The sequence below is a fragment of the Otolemur garnettii genome, unplaced genomic scaffold (genome assembly GCF_000181295.1).
Source record: "Otolemur garnettii isolate 467f Iridium unplaced genomic scaffold, OtoGar3 scaffold00008, whole genome shotgun sequence".
Lineage (NCBI taxonomy): Eukaryota > Metazoa > Chordata > Mammalia > Primates > Galagidae > Otolemur > Otolemur garnettii.
The window spans coordinates 15987869-16005956 of record NW_003852403.1 but is presented as its reverse complement, the minus strand read 5'-3'; the positions used below and the strand labels follow the sequence as shown (position 1 = coordinate 16005956).

The 18088-nt window shown below is 47.3% G+C and overlaps 1 protein-coding gene across 1 annotated transcript in view; it reads left to right on the top strand.

Moving 5' to 3' along the window:
* The window catches only part of HK1 (hexokinase 1), an 80697-nt gene that overhangs the window by 58629 nt on the left and 3980 nt on the right, over positions 1-18088 (top strand). The window contains exons 9-16 of the mRNA XM_012801398.2: positions 1947-2180; positions 5015-5319; positions 6748-6896; positions 7164-7283; positions 8950-9045; positions 11278-11377; positions 13969-14152; positions 16422-16577. Coding sequence (XP_012656852.1) covers positions 1947-2180; positions 5015-5319; positions 6748-6896; positions 7164-7283; positions 8950-9045; positions 11278-11377; positions 13969-14152; positions 16422-16577 — 1344 coding nt within the window. The remainder of the gene's footprint in view (positions 1-1946; positions 2181-5014; positions 5320-6747; positions 6897-7163; positions 7284-8949; positions 9046-11277; positions 11378-13968; positions 14153-16421; positions 16578-18088) is intronic.

Sequence of the window (18088 nt, the reverse complement as noted above, 5' to 3'; positions counted from 1 at the left end):
GAGCCTCAAGCTGTCCCCCTGGGTAGAGTGCCGTGGCATCTCAGCTCACAGCAACCTCCAGCTCCTGGGCTCAAGCGAGTCTTCTGCCTCTGCCTTCCAAGTAGCTGGGACCACAGGCGCCTGCCACAACACCCGGCTATTTTTTGGTTGCAGCCGTCATTGTTGTTTGGCGGGCCCGGGCTAGATTCGAACCCGCCACCTTGGGTGTACGTGGCTGGCGCCTTAGCCACTTGAGCCACAGGCGCCGAGCCTGTATTGGAGTCTTGGCCAGTGTTTTAAAAAAATGAAAAGAAAGAAATATATAAAGATCAAAAAAGAATTGAAACTGTCATTATCTGCAAATGGTAAATGTCTATATGGATCACCTCCAAAATTATATACAGACAAATGAATAACAGGAGAAGTTAGAAAGATGTCTGGAGATGAGATATAAAAGGCAGTTATGGCTTTGTGCCTGTGGCTTAAGTGGCTAAGACGCCAGCCACGTACACCCAAGGTGGCGAGTTCAAATCCAACCTGGGCCCGCCAAACAACAATGACTGGCTGCAGCCAAAAAATAGCCGGGCATTGTGGTGGGCGCCTGTGCTCCCAGCTACTTGGGAAGCTGAGGCAAGGAGACTTGCTTGAACCCAGAAGTTGGAGGTTGCTGTGAGCCGAGATGCCATGGCACTCTATCCAGGGGGACAGCTTGAGGCTCTGTCTCAAAAAAAAAAAAGCAATACGTTTTAAAAATGGCACAGAGGAAGTGATTTTTAAACTTAAATAATATCTGGGAGAGGTTTATCTGGTTTAGCAGCTAAGTTCCAAGGCTAGAGTCTGAAATACAATTTGTACAATTTGCATCTTCCATTCTGCTGCCCCAGGCACTAGCTGTGAAAGTTGATGTGATCACTGTGCGCCCCTGCGTGGTTGTTGGGGAGCTCAGAGGTTGAGGTTGGGGCGGGAGGCAGGACCCACGGCTGCTGAGTAGGAGAGAACCAGCTGGGCTACAACTGCAGAAGAGCACCCTGTGGGGAAGTGGGAAGCCCGAGTCCTCACTGCTGTGTGTCCCCAGATGGGCGCCCTCCAGTGTCTTCAGGGGAAAATGGATTGGGTAGTCCGGGCGCTGAGTCATCAGGAACACCCATCCCGTGACTCACCCCTTGTGACGTAGGTCATTCTCACCAGTCAAGGAAATACAACCCCAGGATTGCACCCGGGCTGGCTTTAGCTCAGCGGTTCCTTCGACGGTGCATTGCTTTCGATCCTCTGCATCTGGCAGAGCCGGTTCGAGACCCGCGGGCGCTCTCCAGCCCTTTTGTGCTGGCCAGGCATCACATATTTTCCCTACATGTATATATTTTAAAGACATCATCTATAATAGTAACAGAATTATAAAGTACCTCAGAAGGAGTCCAACAGGAGTCATATAAAACATATATATAGAAAATAAAATTTGACTAAGAAACATCAAGGAAGAGTGTGTTAACCCTCCAGGCGACTCACAGACCCCACCAGCAGGAGGGCACAAGTACTGGTGGCTGGGTAGAAGTAGTTGTTTCTCCTCTGCTCAGAGGCTGCATAGTCTTTTTTTTTTTTTTTTTGAGAGAGTCTCATTATGTCTCTCTTGGCAGAGTGCAACAGCTCATAGCAACCTCAAACTCTCGGGCTCAAGCAAGTCTCCCGCCTCAGTCCCCCAGGCAGCTGGGACCTCAGGCGCCAGCCACAATGCCCGGCCATTTCCTTGCTATAGCAGTAATTGCTGTTTGGCAGGCCCAGGCTGGGCTGGAACCTGCCAGACCCGGTGAACGTACATGGCTGACACCATAACCACTGAGCTACAGGCGTGAGCTGAGCCCGCGTGGTCTTGCTTCTCACTCTCTCCATGTGCCTTCCCAGGTACCGTCACACCTTAATGCTTTGCACTGCCCCATGTGGTCCTTAAATATTGGCCCCTCCCCTCACAGGAATAAAGAAGGCATCCATAATGCCAGGGAAATCCTCACCCGCCTGGGAGTGGAGCCTTCCGATGATGACTGCATCTCAGTCCAGCACGTGTGCACCATTGTCTCATTTCGCTCGGCCAACCTGGTGGCTGCTACACTAGGCGCCATCCTGAGCCGCCTGCGCGAAAACAAGGGCTCGCCCAGGCTGCGGACCACGGTTGGTGTTGACGGGTCTCTTTACAAGACGCACCCACAGTGAGTCTGCCCTTTTCTGTCATTGGTACTTCACACCCATCGGGGGGGAGGGACCTTCTCCAGAGGTCAGACTTTGGCACCCATCGAAGGTTTTTTGGTAGCTAAGACAGGGGCTAGTTCTGGGCAGAAAAGTTAATACTTGCCTGTTTGGGAAGCACCACCTGCCCTCAGCTGATCCTACCTGTGTTGCTTCTGTCCTCCGCCATCATCTCACATTTTCAGAGGATGTATCAGAGACTTCTGTAGCTGCCAGGACCTCTGGGTGGAATATGTCTGTATCTTGTCTACATTTAATCTAGAGGACCTTCATCCTCATTATAGCTTGGGTTATGGGTGCAGTACTCACGTTTCTGTTTCAGAAGCTCCTGTTAAAATCCTCCAAACCTTCAGACATTATTTTTAATGGGCAACGTGTTCTTGTTTGGTATCTGAGAGCCAGCACAATGTGAGTTGTAAATAGTCCCCGTTGCTGAGGAGGGGCTGCTTTGTCATGCTGGGTTCTGGTCCCCTGGATGGTCCCCTGTGCTGGCTGATCTGTGTTAGAAGCCCCCTTGGCCAGTAAGAACATGGTTCATACCTTTTAAAAAGGCCAAAGGTAAATTCTAAATCTTTACTTAGTAAGTTCTTTTTTTTAGAGACAGTCTCACTTTATCGCCCTCGGTAGAGTGCCATGGCATCACACTGCTCATAGCAACCTCCAACTCCTGGGCTTAGGCGATTCTCTTGCCTCAGCCTCCTGAGTAGCTGGGACTACAGGCACCCGACACAATGCCCGGCTATTTTTTTTGTTGTTGCCGTTTGGCTGAGACTGGGTTTGAACTTGCCACCCTCGGTACACGGGGCTGGCACCCTACCCACTGAGCCATAGGCACTGCCCTTTACTTAGTAAGTTTTAATGAAGCCAGGTGCAGTGGCTCACATGTGTAATCCTACCACTCTGGGAGGCTACGGTGGGTGGATCCCCTGAGCTTAGGAGTTCGAGACCAGCCTGAGGAAGAACAAGACTCCCGTCTCTACTAACAGAAAAACCAGCTGGGTATCATGGAGGTTGCCTGTTGTCCCAGCTGCTTGGGAGACTGAGGCAAGAGGATCAACCTGAGTTTAAGAGTTTGAGGTTGTAGTGAGCTAGGCTGAGTGCATGGGATTCCAGTCTGAGCAAGACATAGTGAGAATCTCTCTCCTCCAAAAAAAGAAAAAATAAGTTTTAATGACAATTGCCTATGATTTTTTTTGTACAGGACCTCAGGTTTTCCCTGCTATACATGCAAAGTGCCTTGCAGAGACTACACCTTCATGCCCAGCTGTGTTGCTCAGAGGGGTTCAGGTTTAAGTTAGTTAGATAATGTTATCTGCCAAGTTCCTAATTGTGTTATTTATTTATTTGTGAGACAGAGTCTCACTATGTTGTCCTCAGTAGAGTGCTGTGGTGTCACAGCTCACAGCAACCTCAAACTCTTGGGCTTAAGTGATTTTCTTGCCTCAGCTTCCCACATAGCTGGGACTACAGGCACCCGACACAACACTCGGCTATTTTTTTTTTGTTGTCATGGTTTAGAAGGCCTGAGCCAGGTTCATACGAACCAGCCCCTGTGCATGTGGCTGGTGCCCTAATCACTGAGCTGCGGACACTGAGCCTAATTTTGTCATTTTAAAAAATATTTTTAAAATATTCATAACATTTTTGATGATGAAGCCATTTCATTAGTCATTTTTTCCTTAATTTTGGAATTTCTTGGCCACTATTTGGACAGAAAAGTGTAGGAATTGCAACATCACTTTAAAATTTTTTAAAAATTGTGGTAAAATAGGGCAGTGCCTGTGGCTCAAGGAGTAGGGTGCAGGCCCCATATGCCGGAGGTGGTAGATTCAAACCTGGCCGCAGCCAAAAACTGCAAAAAAAAAAAAAAGTGGTAAAATAGATAAAAACAACCATCTTAACCATTTTTAAGTATACAGTTCAGGGGTGTTAGGTACATTCCTATTGTCATGCAGCTGTCTCTACCAGCCTTCTCTAGGACTCTTTTTTTGTCTGTGATATCACATTTGGAAAAATAACTGATTAAATGTTTTTCATTTATAATGTATACTCAGTGTAGAAACTTTAACAAAAAGTTTGACCCTTGGAGTTGACCACTGTCAATATTTTGGGGAACTGTTCTTCCTGTTTCCTTGGGCAGGCAGCCTTCCATACTGTCCTTCTGTACAAGTCCTGTCCTCAAGGCCTCTTTTAGCCACTAAGAAACATCCAGACTTTTGAGGGAGAGGGAAAGAGCCAAGTGAAAATAAAAAACAAGAGCAGTTTTTTATGGCACGCTTCTTCGTTCCAGTTATTAATCTAAGTATTTTATTAGTGCATTTAGTTCCTTCCACATCACAGTCATTATATATTGAGATCCTCATTTCTTTCAAGGTCATCTGACTTGGAAGTGGTGGTGCTTGCCCTTGGCTTTGAGATCTGACTTTTAGCACTGTGCTTTTGACCTCTATGCTATATCTTCTTTCCATGGTGAAGAACAAAATCTTGCATTTTTTGTATTCCATTCTCATGTAATAATGAGAATCCTCTTTTGAAATGTGCAGTTGTGGGCAATTTCATCTTTCCCTCTGCCTGTCTGCATTTGCTAACTTTTCTACAGTGGCTGTTTGTGACTGGTGTGATGAAACAAAGTAGTGTGGTTTTCCACACTACTTGAAGGATAAACACCCAATGTGCCCTTCTTAAATCCTGATAGGGCATGTGTTAAATCGAGTTAAAGAATAGAGGAAGAAAGGTGGGGAGAGGTCACCAGCAGGTGCTCATCCGGCTGTCATGGCATGTCTCCCCTCACCCCTAGGTATTCTCGGCGATTCCACAAGACTCTGAGGCGCTTGGTGCCAGACTCCGATGTGCGTTTTCTTCTCTCGGAGAGTGGCAGCGGCAAGGGAGCCGCCATGGTGACGGCAGTGGCCTACCGCTTGGCCGAGCAGCACCGGCAGATAGAGGAGACCCTGGCTCACTTCCACCTTACCAAAGAGATGCTGCTGGAGGTGAAGAGGAGGATGCGGGTCGAGATGGAGATGGGGCTGAGGAAGGAGACACACGACAAGGCCGTAGTCAAGATGCTGCCCTCCTTCGTACGGAGCACTCCAGATGGGTCCGGTGAGGGCCTGTTGGGGGCTGACATGCCTCCTGCTCATTTTAGGGACCAAGTTGCAGCAGGGCTGGGTGGAGGTTTTGTTTTCTGGTGCATGATTTTGCAAGAGCTGGAAACTCACTCAGACCTGTTTTCTGTTTTTACCACTGGTGTGTGTGTGTGTGAGAGAGAGACTTGGGGCTAAATCCTCCTGGTTGGACCTCCCAGGTAGATGTTATCTGTTGCCCTGCTCAGAATTAGAAAGTGTTCTTGGAAGAATGAAGCTGGGCAAATGGCACAGCACTGAATAGTTTCTCTCATAAACATAATAAACCAGCAGAAGGATAAACACCCAATGTGCCCTTCTTAAATCCTGATAGGGCATGTGTAGTGGACGGGGACATTCTACTTAAATGCTAACCTTAGTGGTTTTCCTTGGAGCTGAGCACAGTGGCCATCTGAAGAGGTTTGGGGGCAAGCCCCTGGAGTAATGAATATTTATGATAGGAATATGTGCGATGTGCATTGTAAACCACTCTCAAACTTAGAGTGTCTTAAAACAACCATCATTTATTACTGCTTATGTGTCTATGGGTTAGCTGGATGGTTCTAAAGCTCTTCAGGGCTGGGCTTGGCTGACGTCTGCTGGACTCTTTCCTGCATCTGCAGTCAGCTGGTGGGTCAGCTGGAAACTGCTCTCAGGCAGCCTCCTTCACATGTCTGGCGGTTAGCAGTAGGGGTCATCTTTTGGTCTGTTTGGGAAGAGGAATTGCATAGATGTATTGCAACGAAGAACAGGTACAGGGAAGGGGGTGATTGTAGCCATTTTTGCAAATACTTTACACATTGACATAAATTATTTTTATGCGAGGTTTATTCTTAAAACCAGGGCATTGTTGCTAGGCTTTTTAGTAACCATGATGATGTCTGTTTATGGTGATAGTTCACCCCGGGGGCCTTTGTGGTTGGTGACCCAGGGCCATCCCCTCCTCTGCACCTGTGCTGTGTACTAGAGGCAGGAGTCACAGCTGCCCCCTGTATTGGGCATAAGATACCCATTTTGTTTTTTTTTTTTTTTTTTGAGACAGAGCCTCAAGCTGTCCCCCTGGGTAGAGTGCCGTGGCATTACAGCTCACAGCAACCTCCAACTCCTGGGCTCAAGCGAGTCTCCTGCCTCCGCCTCCCAAGTAGCTGGGACCACAGGCGCCCGCCACAACGCCCGGCCATTTTTTGGTTGCAGCCATCAGCGTTGTTTTGGCGGGTCCGGGCTGGGGATTCGAACCCGCCACCTTAGGTGTACGTGGCTGGCGCCTTAGCCGGTTGAGCTATAGGCGCCGAGCCAAGATACCCATTTTGGATGAGTTCTCCCCTGGAAGGTCTGGAGTCTTGGAGCTACTGGCTGCCAAGAAGCACTTAGCTGTCTTTGACATTCTTTATGTTCTTGACTGGGACAGAGCATGGTGACTTCTTGGCCCTGGATCTTGGAGGAACAAATTTCCGCGTCCTGCTGGTGAAAATCCGTAGTGGGAAAAAGAGAACGGTGGAAATGCACAACAAGATCTATGCCATTCCCATTGAAATCATGCAGGGCACTGGGGAAGAGGTGAGTAGCATTTGTGGCATGTGATGACCAGAATCCTCCTTGTGATCCCCGGCTATGCATTTGTGTCCTTATGGCCACAGAGCATCAGGCACTCTCAGCTGTGCATGGCTTATAATGTTCCAATGATAGGAGAGATCTTGGCGGGAGGGTTGCTCTGTGTGTGTCAGGCGTGTGTCTGCACATGCGTGTTTATGTATGGGTGCACACTTGTACATGTGCAGTCTGAAGCCACAGAGAGCATGGGTAGTTCTTTCTTTTCTCTTGCAGCTGTTTGATCACATCGTCTCCTGCATCTCTGACTTCCTGGACTACATGGGGATCAAAGGCCCCAAGATGCCTTTGGGCTTCACATTCTCATTTCCCTGCAAGCAGACCAGTCTGGATGCGGTGAGTGCCTTTCTCCCAGGCATCAGTCCAGGGGCAACACTGACTCGCCTGTGGCCAGGAAGGGCTGGCTCCCAGTGGGTTGACCCGGCTGTTTACTCTTCTATCTTTGAAAGCACTTGCCTCTTTGGGAAAGCCTCTGTTCCTCCAGGCAAAAAGAACCTCATCCTCTTCTGTGTTCCTTGGGTTTTTTTTTGTTTTTGTTTTTGTTTTTGAGACAGAACCTCAAGCTGTCCCTCTGGGTAGAGTGCCGTGACATCACAGCTCACAGCAACCTCCAACTCCTGGGCTTAAGCGAGTCTCCTGCCTCAGCCTCCCAAGTAGCTGGGACCACAGGCGCCCGCTATAATGCCTGGCTATTTTTTGGTTGCAGCTGTCATTGTCGTTTGACGGGCCAGGGCTGGATTCAAATACCCCACCTTAGGGGTATGTGGCTGGCGCCTTAGCCACTTGAGCCACAGGCGCCGAGCCTGTTCCCTGTTTTTTTGATGGTTCCCTTGATTATGGCACAGCCTACTCAGTTATTAGTGACTCTGATTTTCTTTTTTTGCTAGTATTATACTCCCTGAGCAACCACCTGTATCCCCACACGCTCTCACATAGTGTCCAATCAGAGGAGATAAGTGTCTGTTTGGTAAATGGCATGAGACAGGGCCCAAGATCAGATGTGAGCGCCTGCTGAGTGCTGAGCACTGAGTGCTGGGCTTAGTGCTGCAGTTTATAGCTGCCATCCCCTGGGCGCCCACAGTTTAGTGGGAGAGCTCAGTCCTTAGTTGTTTATCTCCAGCAGTGAGTGGCTAAGGGCTGGGGGGCAGGAGGAACCCATGTTGGTGCAGAGTCATGGTGACAGGGCAGAGTTTGGGAAGCAAGACAGAGCCTGTGCTGTTGGAAGAGCTGCAGGGAGCTCTGTGTGCCACTGGAGCTGCTAGGGTGGAGGCCCTGGAGGTGGCCTTAGGCTGGGATTTAAGGCTTACTTAGCAGCAAGCACTCTAGGAGCTAGGGAGGGCCACCTGCCTGGGTAAACCAGTTTATCCAGTCATGTTGCTGACTTGGAACTTCTTTCCTCCAGAGCCCTTTCAGATCTCAACAATTGGATCTATATAAACATGGTTTTTTGGATGTTTTTAAACATCCAGTGATTTTTTTTTTTTTAACCAGTTTGCTTATACTTCTATTCATCCTAGTGAGCACACACTTGCGGCATTTTTCCCAGCAAGTGTTTTAACTTCAGTCTGATGAAACCGGAAATTTACTTTAGGTCAGCGGATCGCAACCTGTGGGTTGTGACCACTTTTAACAGTATTAAAGGTTCACGGCCTTAGGAAGGTTGACAGTGTTCCTGAAATCTTATATTACTTTGGTTATGGTGTCAGCACCCTCTTCTTCAGGGGAGCTAGTTGGTTATACCAGGAGCAGCCCAATGTAGACATAGCTATTAACCTTGTGTGCTTTGTCCTTTCCATCTGTGAAATAGGGATTATTTCAAATGCCCTTGGAGACAGTGAGGAGGGGGTCAGGCCTGGAGCGCTCTCTTGATATGTTATTGGTTTGTACGGCAAATGTTACAAGTCCTTAGCAGTTGTTGACTCAGAAGGGAAGGTGTGAAATTTTGTATTCTGCCCCCAGACGTTAATTACAGAGGACTCTTCTGGTTCCTTTCTTATTTCAGGGAATCTTGATCACCTGGACAAAGGGTTTTAAGGCAACTGACTGCGTGGGGCACGATGTAGCCACCTTACTAAGGGATGCGGTAAAAAGGAGAGAGGTAACTATTAAAAGAATGTTTTAAAAAATCTTTACTGTTTTTTGTTTGGTTATAAAAACTTGCATGTTGTTAAGGATTCAAATACAGAAATACGTGGCCTGCATAATAAAAGCTCCCTATTTTCTCTCTTAACTGCTGGCAATAAAACCAGGGTTCATAGTTTGGGATTGTTAAAGGATTTTTGTGTGTGTGTTTTAAAAAGAAATTTAAAGTTATGACTCTCACAGAAATTGAAGAAAGACACGGACCTTGAGATCCATGCCCAGCCTCGAACTGTCAGTAGCCCTTGGTGTTCTGTTGAACACAAAAAATTTCACAGAATTCACAAACATTGTACAGCATGTAAATATCAGACACAGACACAGACCATGATTGATTTAGACAAGAGTGAGACCACTCCATAATCATGTCAGAACTTGGAACGTAATTATAGACTTGCCCCTGATTTCCGGGTTCCTGGCAGCATCCAGTCCTCTTTGCTTGTTTAAAGAGCTTCTTTAAACTTTTGCCCAAACCACAACACAGACCCAAGTTCTTTCTTTTTTTTTTTTTTTTGAGACAGAGTTTCACAGTATGGAGAGTACTGTGGCATCACCGCTCACAGCAACCTCAAACTCTTGGGCTTAAGTGATTCTCTTGCCTCAGCCTCCCAAGTAGCTGGGACTATAGGCAGTCGCCACAACACCTGACTATTTCTTGTTGCAGTTGTCATTGTTATTTAGCTGGTCTGAGCCAGGTTTGAACCCGCCAGCCTTGGTGTATGTGGCTGGCGCCGTAACCACTATGTTACAGGAATCAACCCAAAATTTCTTTTTTTTTTTTTAATTGTTGAGATAAAGTGTCACTCTGTCACCCTGGGTAGAGTGCTGTGGCATCACAGCTCATAGCAACCTCCAACCCCTTGGGCTTAAGCAATTCTCTTGCCTCATTAATCCAAGTTCTTTAATAGTTCCTTTCTAGTACTTCCTGAGAGGTGTCATGGGGTGTGTTCTCCTGCATTGCAGGGAGTCAGTAAGCCCTGCTTTGTTCAACCACAGGTGGATTTCTTGTGGTCTTTGGCTGGGGAGCATTGAAAAAAATATAAAATGGAAAATTCCAAAGATTTCATTTAACTCATTAATTAGTGAGGGAAATTTTTTTTTTTTAAGAAACAACAGTTCAAAAGACGATCTGAAGAACAGACAGATAATCTAGATAGTCAGGGAGGCTAAAATGCATATGTGTGAAAGGGTCCTGGGTTGCACCTGGCGGGGTGTGGTAGATAGCATCTGGTATTTCCTTGAAAAGATGCCTGCTGGCTCGGCACCTATAGCTCAACCAGCTAAGGTGCCAGCCACGTACACCTAAGGTGGTGGGTTCGAATCCCCAGCCCGGACCCACCAAACAACAATGACGGCTGCAACCAAAGAAAATGGCCGGACGTTGTGGCGGGCGCCTGTGGTCCCAGCTACTTGGGAGGCTGAGGCAGGAGACTCGCTTGAGCCCAGGAGTTGGAGGTTGCTGTGAGCTGTAATGCCACAGCACTCTACCCAGGGGGACAGCTTGAGGTTCTGTCTCAAAAAAAATAAAAAAAAAAAGAAGCCTGCTAATCTATTCTTGCTCATTCTGCAACTATTAGTGTTAGTGTGTATTCTTCCAGCTTGCTTTCCATGCATCTATCAAAACATGCACACCTTTTAAACATGGGACTCAAACCATGCATATAACATTACACCTTGCTTTTTTCATCAAATATAAAATCTTGTCTCGTCACTACATAGAGGCCAATCTCATTCTCTTTCTTGGCTGCACAGGATTCTAGCGTGTGCCTGAACTGTGCTTTGCATTGCCCCTTTTGATCTATATTTGGATTGTTCCTTCTGTCTGACCCCTGCAAGTCATGGAGTAAATATTCTTGTACATGTACCTGTGTGCCCCTGCATGACTGTTTCTAAAGGGCAAAATTTGAGAAATGGATTTGATATTTCCATTTTGCCTTCTGAGAAATTGTAATTTAAATTCCCCAGAGAAAGGGCTATTTGGACATTGCCCCTTTTCCTCAGTGTCCTCCAGTACTCAATGCCATATGTAACATAGGTAGGATAGCTGGTGAAGGAAGTGAAGGAGCATTTATCACCCTCTCATAGGCTAGGAAGAAAACTGTCTTAGACTACTGTGCAGCAGACTGAACTGGCAGGATTCACGCTAGGGCAGGGTGATCACGATCTTAAAAGTGTGTTCCTCTTTCCAAAGGAATTTGACCTAGACGTGGTGGCTGTGGTCAACGACACGGTGGGCACCATGATGACCTGTGCTTATGAGGAGCCCACCTGCGAGGTTGGACTCATTGTAGGTGAGTGTCCTGGAAGATGTCTTTCCTTGGGGAAAGGAAGGCTGGTGTTTTCCTGTTTTGTGGGCCCTTGACCCAGCAGCTCAGTCCTCTGTGGGGCCTCTGTCTGTTAATACCATCCCCAGACCACATCCAGAGTTTGGTGCTGGATGGAGGCCACAGAGTTCTCCAGGGGACTCTCTGTTCCCTGACACCCCCAAAATGCTGCACATTGATTGTGATCAGAATATTAAGAACTGAGCTTCAGGAATGAGGTCCCAAAAAGCTCACATGGCTTGAATGGATAGGAATGGGTACCTACTGTCCAATGGCCTGGACAGCATGGCAGCTCTCTGGAGGTTGTACGGAGGGGGTCTGGGCAGGTATTGTAGCAGGGAGTCTGAGGCTGGAAAGGAAACAGAAACCTCCCTCGTCTCCTAACTGTGCTGAGAGCTGGAAAGGGCCAGGGCAGGCTTAGGCTTCATTTCACCTTTAGTAGCCACTATTTGTGAGTGGTCTCAGCCCTCAGACAGGGTTGCAGACAGGGGTTATCTGTTGGCTCTGCAAATTGTTCCCTTATATTCCAAATACGTGGAGGAGCTGGGCCTTGAGAGCACGTAATTCCTGAAGCCTACTGATTTGGTCTGTGAGGCAACCATTTATCCTGTTAATTCTGTCAGATGTTGGAATGACCCTGGACAGGTTTTAGCTGATACTGACAGGCTCTACCTGTTCTGGGCAGGGAGAAGTGGCACCCTCGCTACTGGATCATTTGTTGAATGTCTATAGATTGGGATGAGGCTGGGGTGGGCTGTCCTCCTGGTGCCCAAAAGACTTGGAGGAGACAGAGCCTCACTCTGTTACCCTGGGTAGAGTGCTGTGGCCTCAACCTGGCTCACAGCAACCTCAGACTCCTGGGCTCAAGCCATCCTCCTGCCTCAGCCTCGCAAGTAGCTGGAAGTACAGGTGTCTGCCATAGTACCTGGCAATTTTTCTCTTTCTAGTAGAGGTGGGGTCTCACTCTTGTCCTGAGCTCATGCAAGTCCCAGGAAGCCTTTTCATTCATTGGTAAACCACTTTTGGCTTCTGTTGAAATTTAAGAAACTTGGGAGGGTTATTTGGGGCCTGCTTTTGGACTTTTCTTTCCTTTCATTGCAAAACTTTCTCCACCTAGCCGCTCCCATTCCTCTGTCTAGGAAGGGCTTAGGTGTGAGATGCCAAGCCAGAGTGACACAGCAGTTTTCTCCTCATCTCCTGGGAGGGCAGGCCCGCCCAGTTGAGATGTTCCCGCTGTGGACTCCAGCCACATTCAACGTCACCTTTTCTTTACTCTGTAAATGGATCTTTGCTCAGAACTCCCATGAGCAGGAAGTGTGGTTTACATGTTTGGGGCTTCTTTGTCCTTCCCCAGCCGCTTCTGTTTCTGGAGTTCCTCTTCTCTCAGTTGTTTTTCTTTTTTGAGGCAGAATCTCACTTTGTTGCCCTCAGTAGAGTGCTATGGCATCATAGCTCACAGCAACCTCCAACTCTTGGGCTCAAGCGAGCAATCTCAGTCTCCCAAGTAGCTGGGACTACAGGCACCACCACAGTGCCCAGCTATTTTTTTTTGTTTGTTTGTTTTCAGAGATGGGTCTTACTTTTGCTCAGGCTGGTCTAGAGCCTGTGAGCTCAGGGCAATTTGCCTCCTGGGCCTTTCAGAGTGCAAGGATTATAGGCATGAGCCACTGTACCCAGCCTCTTCTCTCAGTTTTAACCATCGAAGAAAGGGAGCTGAGAAAACAAAAATAATTCAGTTACAATCTTTTAATCCTATTTGAATTTCTTTAGGGGGCATGTCTTTCTTTGTTTTCCTCTGATGAACATTCACCTACCTCCCACCTAGGACGGGTGGACAGTACTCCCCTATCTATTGAGTGAGACAAGGCAGTGATCTCAAGCTTGGATGTCATGGTAACTGAGAGGGTTTTGAAAGTTTCAGAAGCTTTCTCTCAGCTCCCCATGAACTGGGTCAGCAGACAGTTCATGGCCCTGCCCTGGTTCTTGGTGAGCCCCACTTTGTATAACCCTGCTCTAGGGAGCACAGGAATGGAAATCAGAGGCTCCTCAGCCCCTGGAAAACATATGCTGGGTTTCATGTGTGCAGTTCATGAGTATGCCCAGAGAAATGGCCCTTCCTAAGTCTGTAATACTAAAAAGGCTAAAAAATGAGGAACCATTGCTTTAGAAAAGATCTGTGTGCATGGAAAAAAAATACATATTTTTTTCTTCCAATCTGAATATTGTCTGAAATTCTGCCATTGAAGATAACAGTCCTTTATTTTAAGACCATCTTCTATTAAAATAAATATAGCTCTCTCTAGTCAGGTAAACATGATGCTTTTGGTATAAAGTAAATGAATCAAATGCACTCTTGGGTCATTTAACTCAGATTCTCTGTTTATATTTCATTGTCCTGGAAAACTTTGAGAAAGCAAAACTATTATTTTTTTCATTTACAAAACATTCCCTTACCTATGGAATCCCGAGCCCCAGACCCCAGGCCCAGGTGCAGGACCCCCCACGTGGCGTCACACACATACACACACACCCGTTCATTGTTCCCTTGTATGTCTCAGGGACTGGCAGCAATGCTTGCTACATGGAAGAAATGAAGAACATTGAGATGGTGGAGGGGACCGAGGGGCAAATGTGTATCAACATGGAATGGGGTGCCTTTGGTGACAACGGGTGTCTGGATGACATCAGAACACCCTATGACACACTGGTGGATGAATTTTCTCTAAATGCTGGAAAGCAAAGGTAACTCTGCCTGGTAGAGAAGACACCTAAGGTCAGGATGGGGAGAGCATTTGGCTGCATTCTTCTTCTTGCAATGGAAGGATTTTCTTGTAGGAGTGGGTCTGAACATAGGCTTGAAGACTGGTCCCTCTGGTTCACTCCAGACCTTGGCTTTTGGTCTAAAGGTAGCAGAGAACTGGTAGATGGGCCCCTAGCATGGTATAACATGGCCTGGAGGTGGCATCTGTGGCTCAGTAGGTAGGGCGCTGGTACCATATACTGAGGGTGGCAGGTTTGAACCCAGCCCTGGCCAAACTGCAACCAAAAAAGTAGCTGGGCACTGTGGCAGGCGCCTATAGTCCCAGCTACTCGGGAGGCTGAGGTGAGAGAATCACCTAAGCCCAGGAGTTGGAGGTTGCTGTGAGCTGTGATGCCATAGCACTCTACCGAGGGCAATAAAGTAAGACTGTCTCTATAAATAAATAAATAAATAAATAAAATGGCCTGGGGCTAATGTTCTGTCCAGGAGTCTCCTCTGCCCAGGTGACAGTGGCCGCACAGTTATCTAAGCGACCTTTTTCAGCGTGGAGGTTTCTGGCCTTTGTTCTTGCTCTGTGTTTTCTTCCCAGTCAGAATAATGGAGGTGGGGGGTATTTGGAGTGCCCGAGATGCAGTTGCAATGGTCCTTCCTCCCAGAGTCTCCAGCACCACCTAGTGGCTACTTGGAGCTTTGCAGCTCAGGTCGCAGGTACTTTCCCTACTGGGAAATGAAGAGGAATGACCTTTTGTCTCAAGTCCCCGGGAATCCTCTGCTCCAGTCAGAACTAGCCAGTCCCAGTGGTGTCCCTAGGAGTAGAAAAATGGTCTGGAGCAGCAGATATCATGAGTTGTTCCCTAACTGCTCTCAGGTGTTTGCCTTTTCTGGATACCATCTATGCTGCCTGTAACTTACATTTTTCTTTAAATCAGCTTTTTTTTTTTTTTTTGGAGACAGAGTCTCACTATGTTGCCCTCAGTAGAGTGCTGTGGTGTCAGAGCTCACAGCAACCTCAAACTCGGGCTTAAATGATATTCTCTTCCCTCAGCCTCCCTAGTAGCTGGGACTATAGGCACCTGCCACAGTGCCGCTATTTTTTAGTTTCAGTTGTCATTTTTGTTTAGCAGGCCTGGGCTGGGCTCAAACCTGCCAGCTTTGGTGTATGTGGCCGGCACCCTACGCACTGAGCTACAGGCACTGAGCCAAATCAGCTTGTATTTTTATTTAAATTTAAAGAGGAAGGAAAAAGGGAGGGGAAAAAGGTGTGCATGGAATATAGTGAAGAATGGCATTATTCAATTCTCCGTAGATATTGTCACCACCAAAGATTCCTAACTAAGATGCCCTTTGTTATAAAGGGAGATCAGCAAGTGTGGGAAGGGCTTAAAGACAGGTTAGCACCAAAATGAGGGCTGGGGTGGGTAATGGCGGTTCTGTGACTCATATTTCATTTCCTTCTGTGGACCACACAAAATCTTCTGAGGAATCCTGGAGTATTTGTACTTCATTGGTCTTCTCAGTTTGGGGACACTGGGCCTAGGTGTGTGCCATGGAAACATTTAAATCCCTTGTTTTTTCTTGAGGCCCTTGAGCAAGGAGAAGGTAAAAATCCCAAGAACAGGTTGCCCTCACATAGTGGTGGCCACCCGAATTCTCCTTTCTGCATGGCCTCCTTACTTCTGTGTGCTTGACCACTACTCTGAGTGTTTGCAAAACCTTAAGAATTCCCCCTTTCTTGTCTTCTTGTCCCTTAAAACTCAGCCCAGTCATCTACTTATCAGCAGATATTAATGAGGCATTTGACTGAGGGCTTAATGCTTTGCAGTGCTGTGCCCTGGGGACTCCGAGCTGAGTGTAACTCTCATTCCCTGTCCTTCTGGGGCTGTCACTGCACTGGTGATGTGAAGACTGAGAAAGGTGAGGTGTGTATGAGCCCAAAACAGGTAGAACACAGGATGGGGAGAGAGACAGCCTTTCCGGAAGTGGTCTTGGGGCTGAGAGCTGGAAATTAGGTAAGGAGGGAAACGAGTCTTATAGGCAGACACGAGGAGCTTGTGGTTTTGTTTCTGGCGTGTGCAGGGTCCCTCCTGGTCTCCTTTTCTGCCTCTGCAGGGAGCACAGGGCAGGGTACCCAGCTGGCTGCTGCCATTGCCCTGGAAGGGCAGTAAGAGACCTGGAGTGACTGTGAGACCAAAGACTGCCAGTCCCTCTGGCCACTTTACACAGATAGCTCACTGCCCTCCTCTGTCTCAGGTTTGAGAAGATGATCAGTGGTATGTACCTGGGCGAAATTGTCCGCAACATCTTGATCGACTTCACCAAGAGAGGATTCCTCTTCCGAGGGCAGATCTCTGAGCCGCTGAAGACCCGGGGCATCTTTGAGACCAAGTTTCTGTCTCAGATTGAGAGGTGAGTGGGGAGGGCTTCCCTGCCATCACCCATCCATTAGATGTCACCTGATCAGTGGATTTTGGTGGGGATAATCGGGACCTTAGAAGACATTTTAGCAATTTGTGTAGGACTTTTCTTTCCTCTGATATATAAGGGCCTGAGCATTTATCTACTGACATTATGTAATTTTTTATAAATTACTTTCCTTTTATCCATCCTTCGTGTTGGGGCATTATATTGATAGCTTTGAAATTGTGTGTGCATGTAGGTGTACGGATCCTGTTTCAGGGTAGTAAAGATACATTGCAAATACTTGTATTGAAGGGGCGAACTAGAAGCTGCCCTTGATTCGTCCGAAAGGCACCCTGGGGTGTCACAGCTGACCACCTGATAGCCGCATGTCCCTCAGCTACTTGTTCTACCTCCTTCCTGCTTTTCTCTTGTTGGAGGAACATTTGCTGTCTTCCAAGCCAAGCTGTGTAAGAAGAAAGCAACTGGGCACACACCACCTTGTTCTTAGGATGGTCACAGTAACCTTCTGTAGGCTCTGCATGAAAACCCGACAAAGCCTGGGTGTGGCGTTTGCCCAGGTAAAACCATTGTTAATTGTGGAGCTGATGGCATTGAGTACATTCACATGGGTGTGCAGTCGTCCCCACCACCCATCCAGAACTCTTTTCATCATCTCAAATCGAAGCTCTGTACTCAACCAAACACTTCACTGCCCATTCCTCCCTCCTCCCGGCCCTCAGCAGGCAGCATTCTACTTTCTGTTTCTATGAATCTGACTAATCTAGATATGTCATAGAAATGGAATCAGATGGCATTTGTCCTTTCGTGACTGTCTCACTTAGCATGGTGTCCTCATGTTGTTCATCCATGTTGTAAATCTCAGAACTTGTTTCTTAAGACTGAATGGCACTCCATTGTTATGTTTATACCTTTTTTTTTTCTTTTGAGGCAGAGTCTCACTCTGTTGCCCTTGGTTGAGTGCTGTGGCATCACAGCTCACAGCAACCTCAAACTCTTGGGCCCAAGAGATCCTCTTGTCTCTCAGCCTCCTGAGTAGCTAGGACTATAGGCGCCAACACAACATCTGACTAGTTTTTCTATTTTTAGTAGAGACAAGGTCTCAGTTTTGCTCACACTGGTCTCAAACTCCTGAGCTCAAATAATCCACCAGCCTTGGTGTCCCATTGTGCTCGGTACAGGCATGAGTCACTGCAGCTGGCCCCGTATGTACCACATTTTATTTATCCATTCACCCATGAATGGGCATTGGAATTGCTTCTACATTTTGGCAAGTGTGACTAGTGTTGCTGTGAACATAGGTGTATAAATATGTAAGTCCCTGCTTTTGTGTATATACCACAAGTAGAATTGCTGGATCGTGTGGTGATTTCTAGTTTCTCCACATCTCTGCCATTACTTCTATGGATACTCAGCCATCCTAATGGTTGTAACATGATGGAGAAGGTTTTTTCAAACAGTAGCAAAGAAAGGAATCATAAAGGGAAAATTGCTAAATG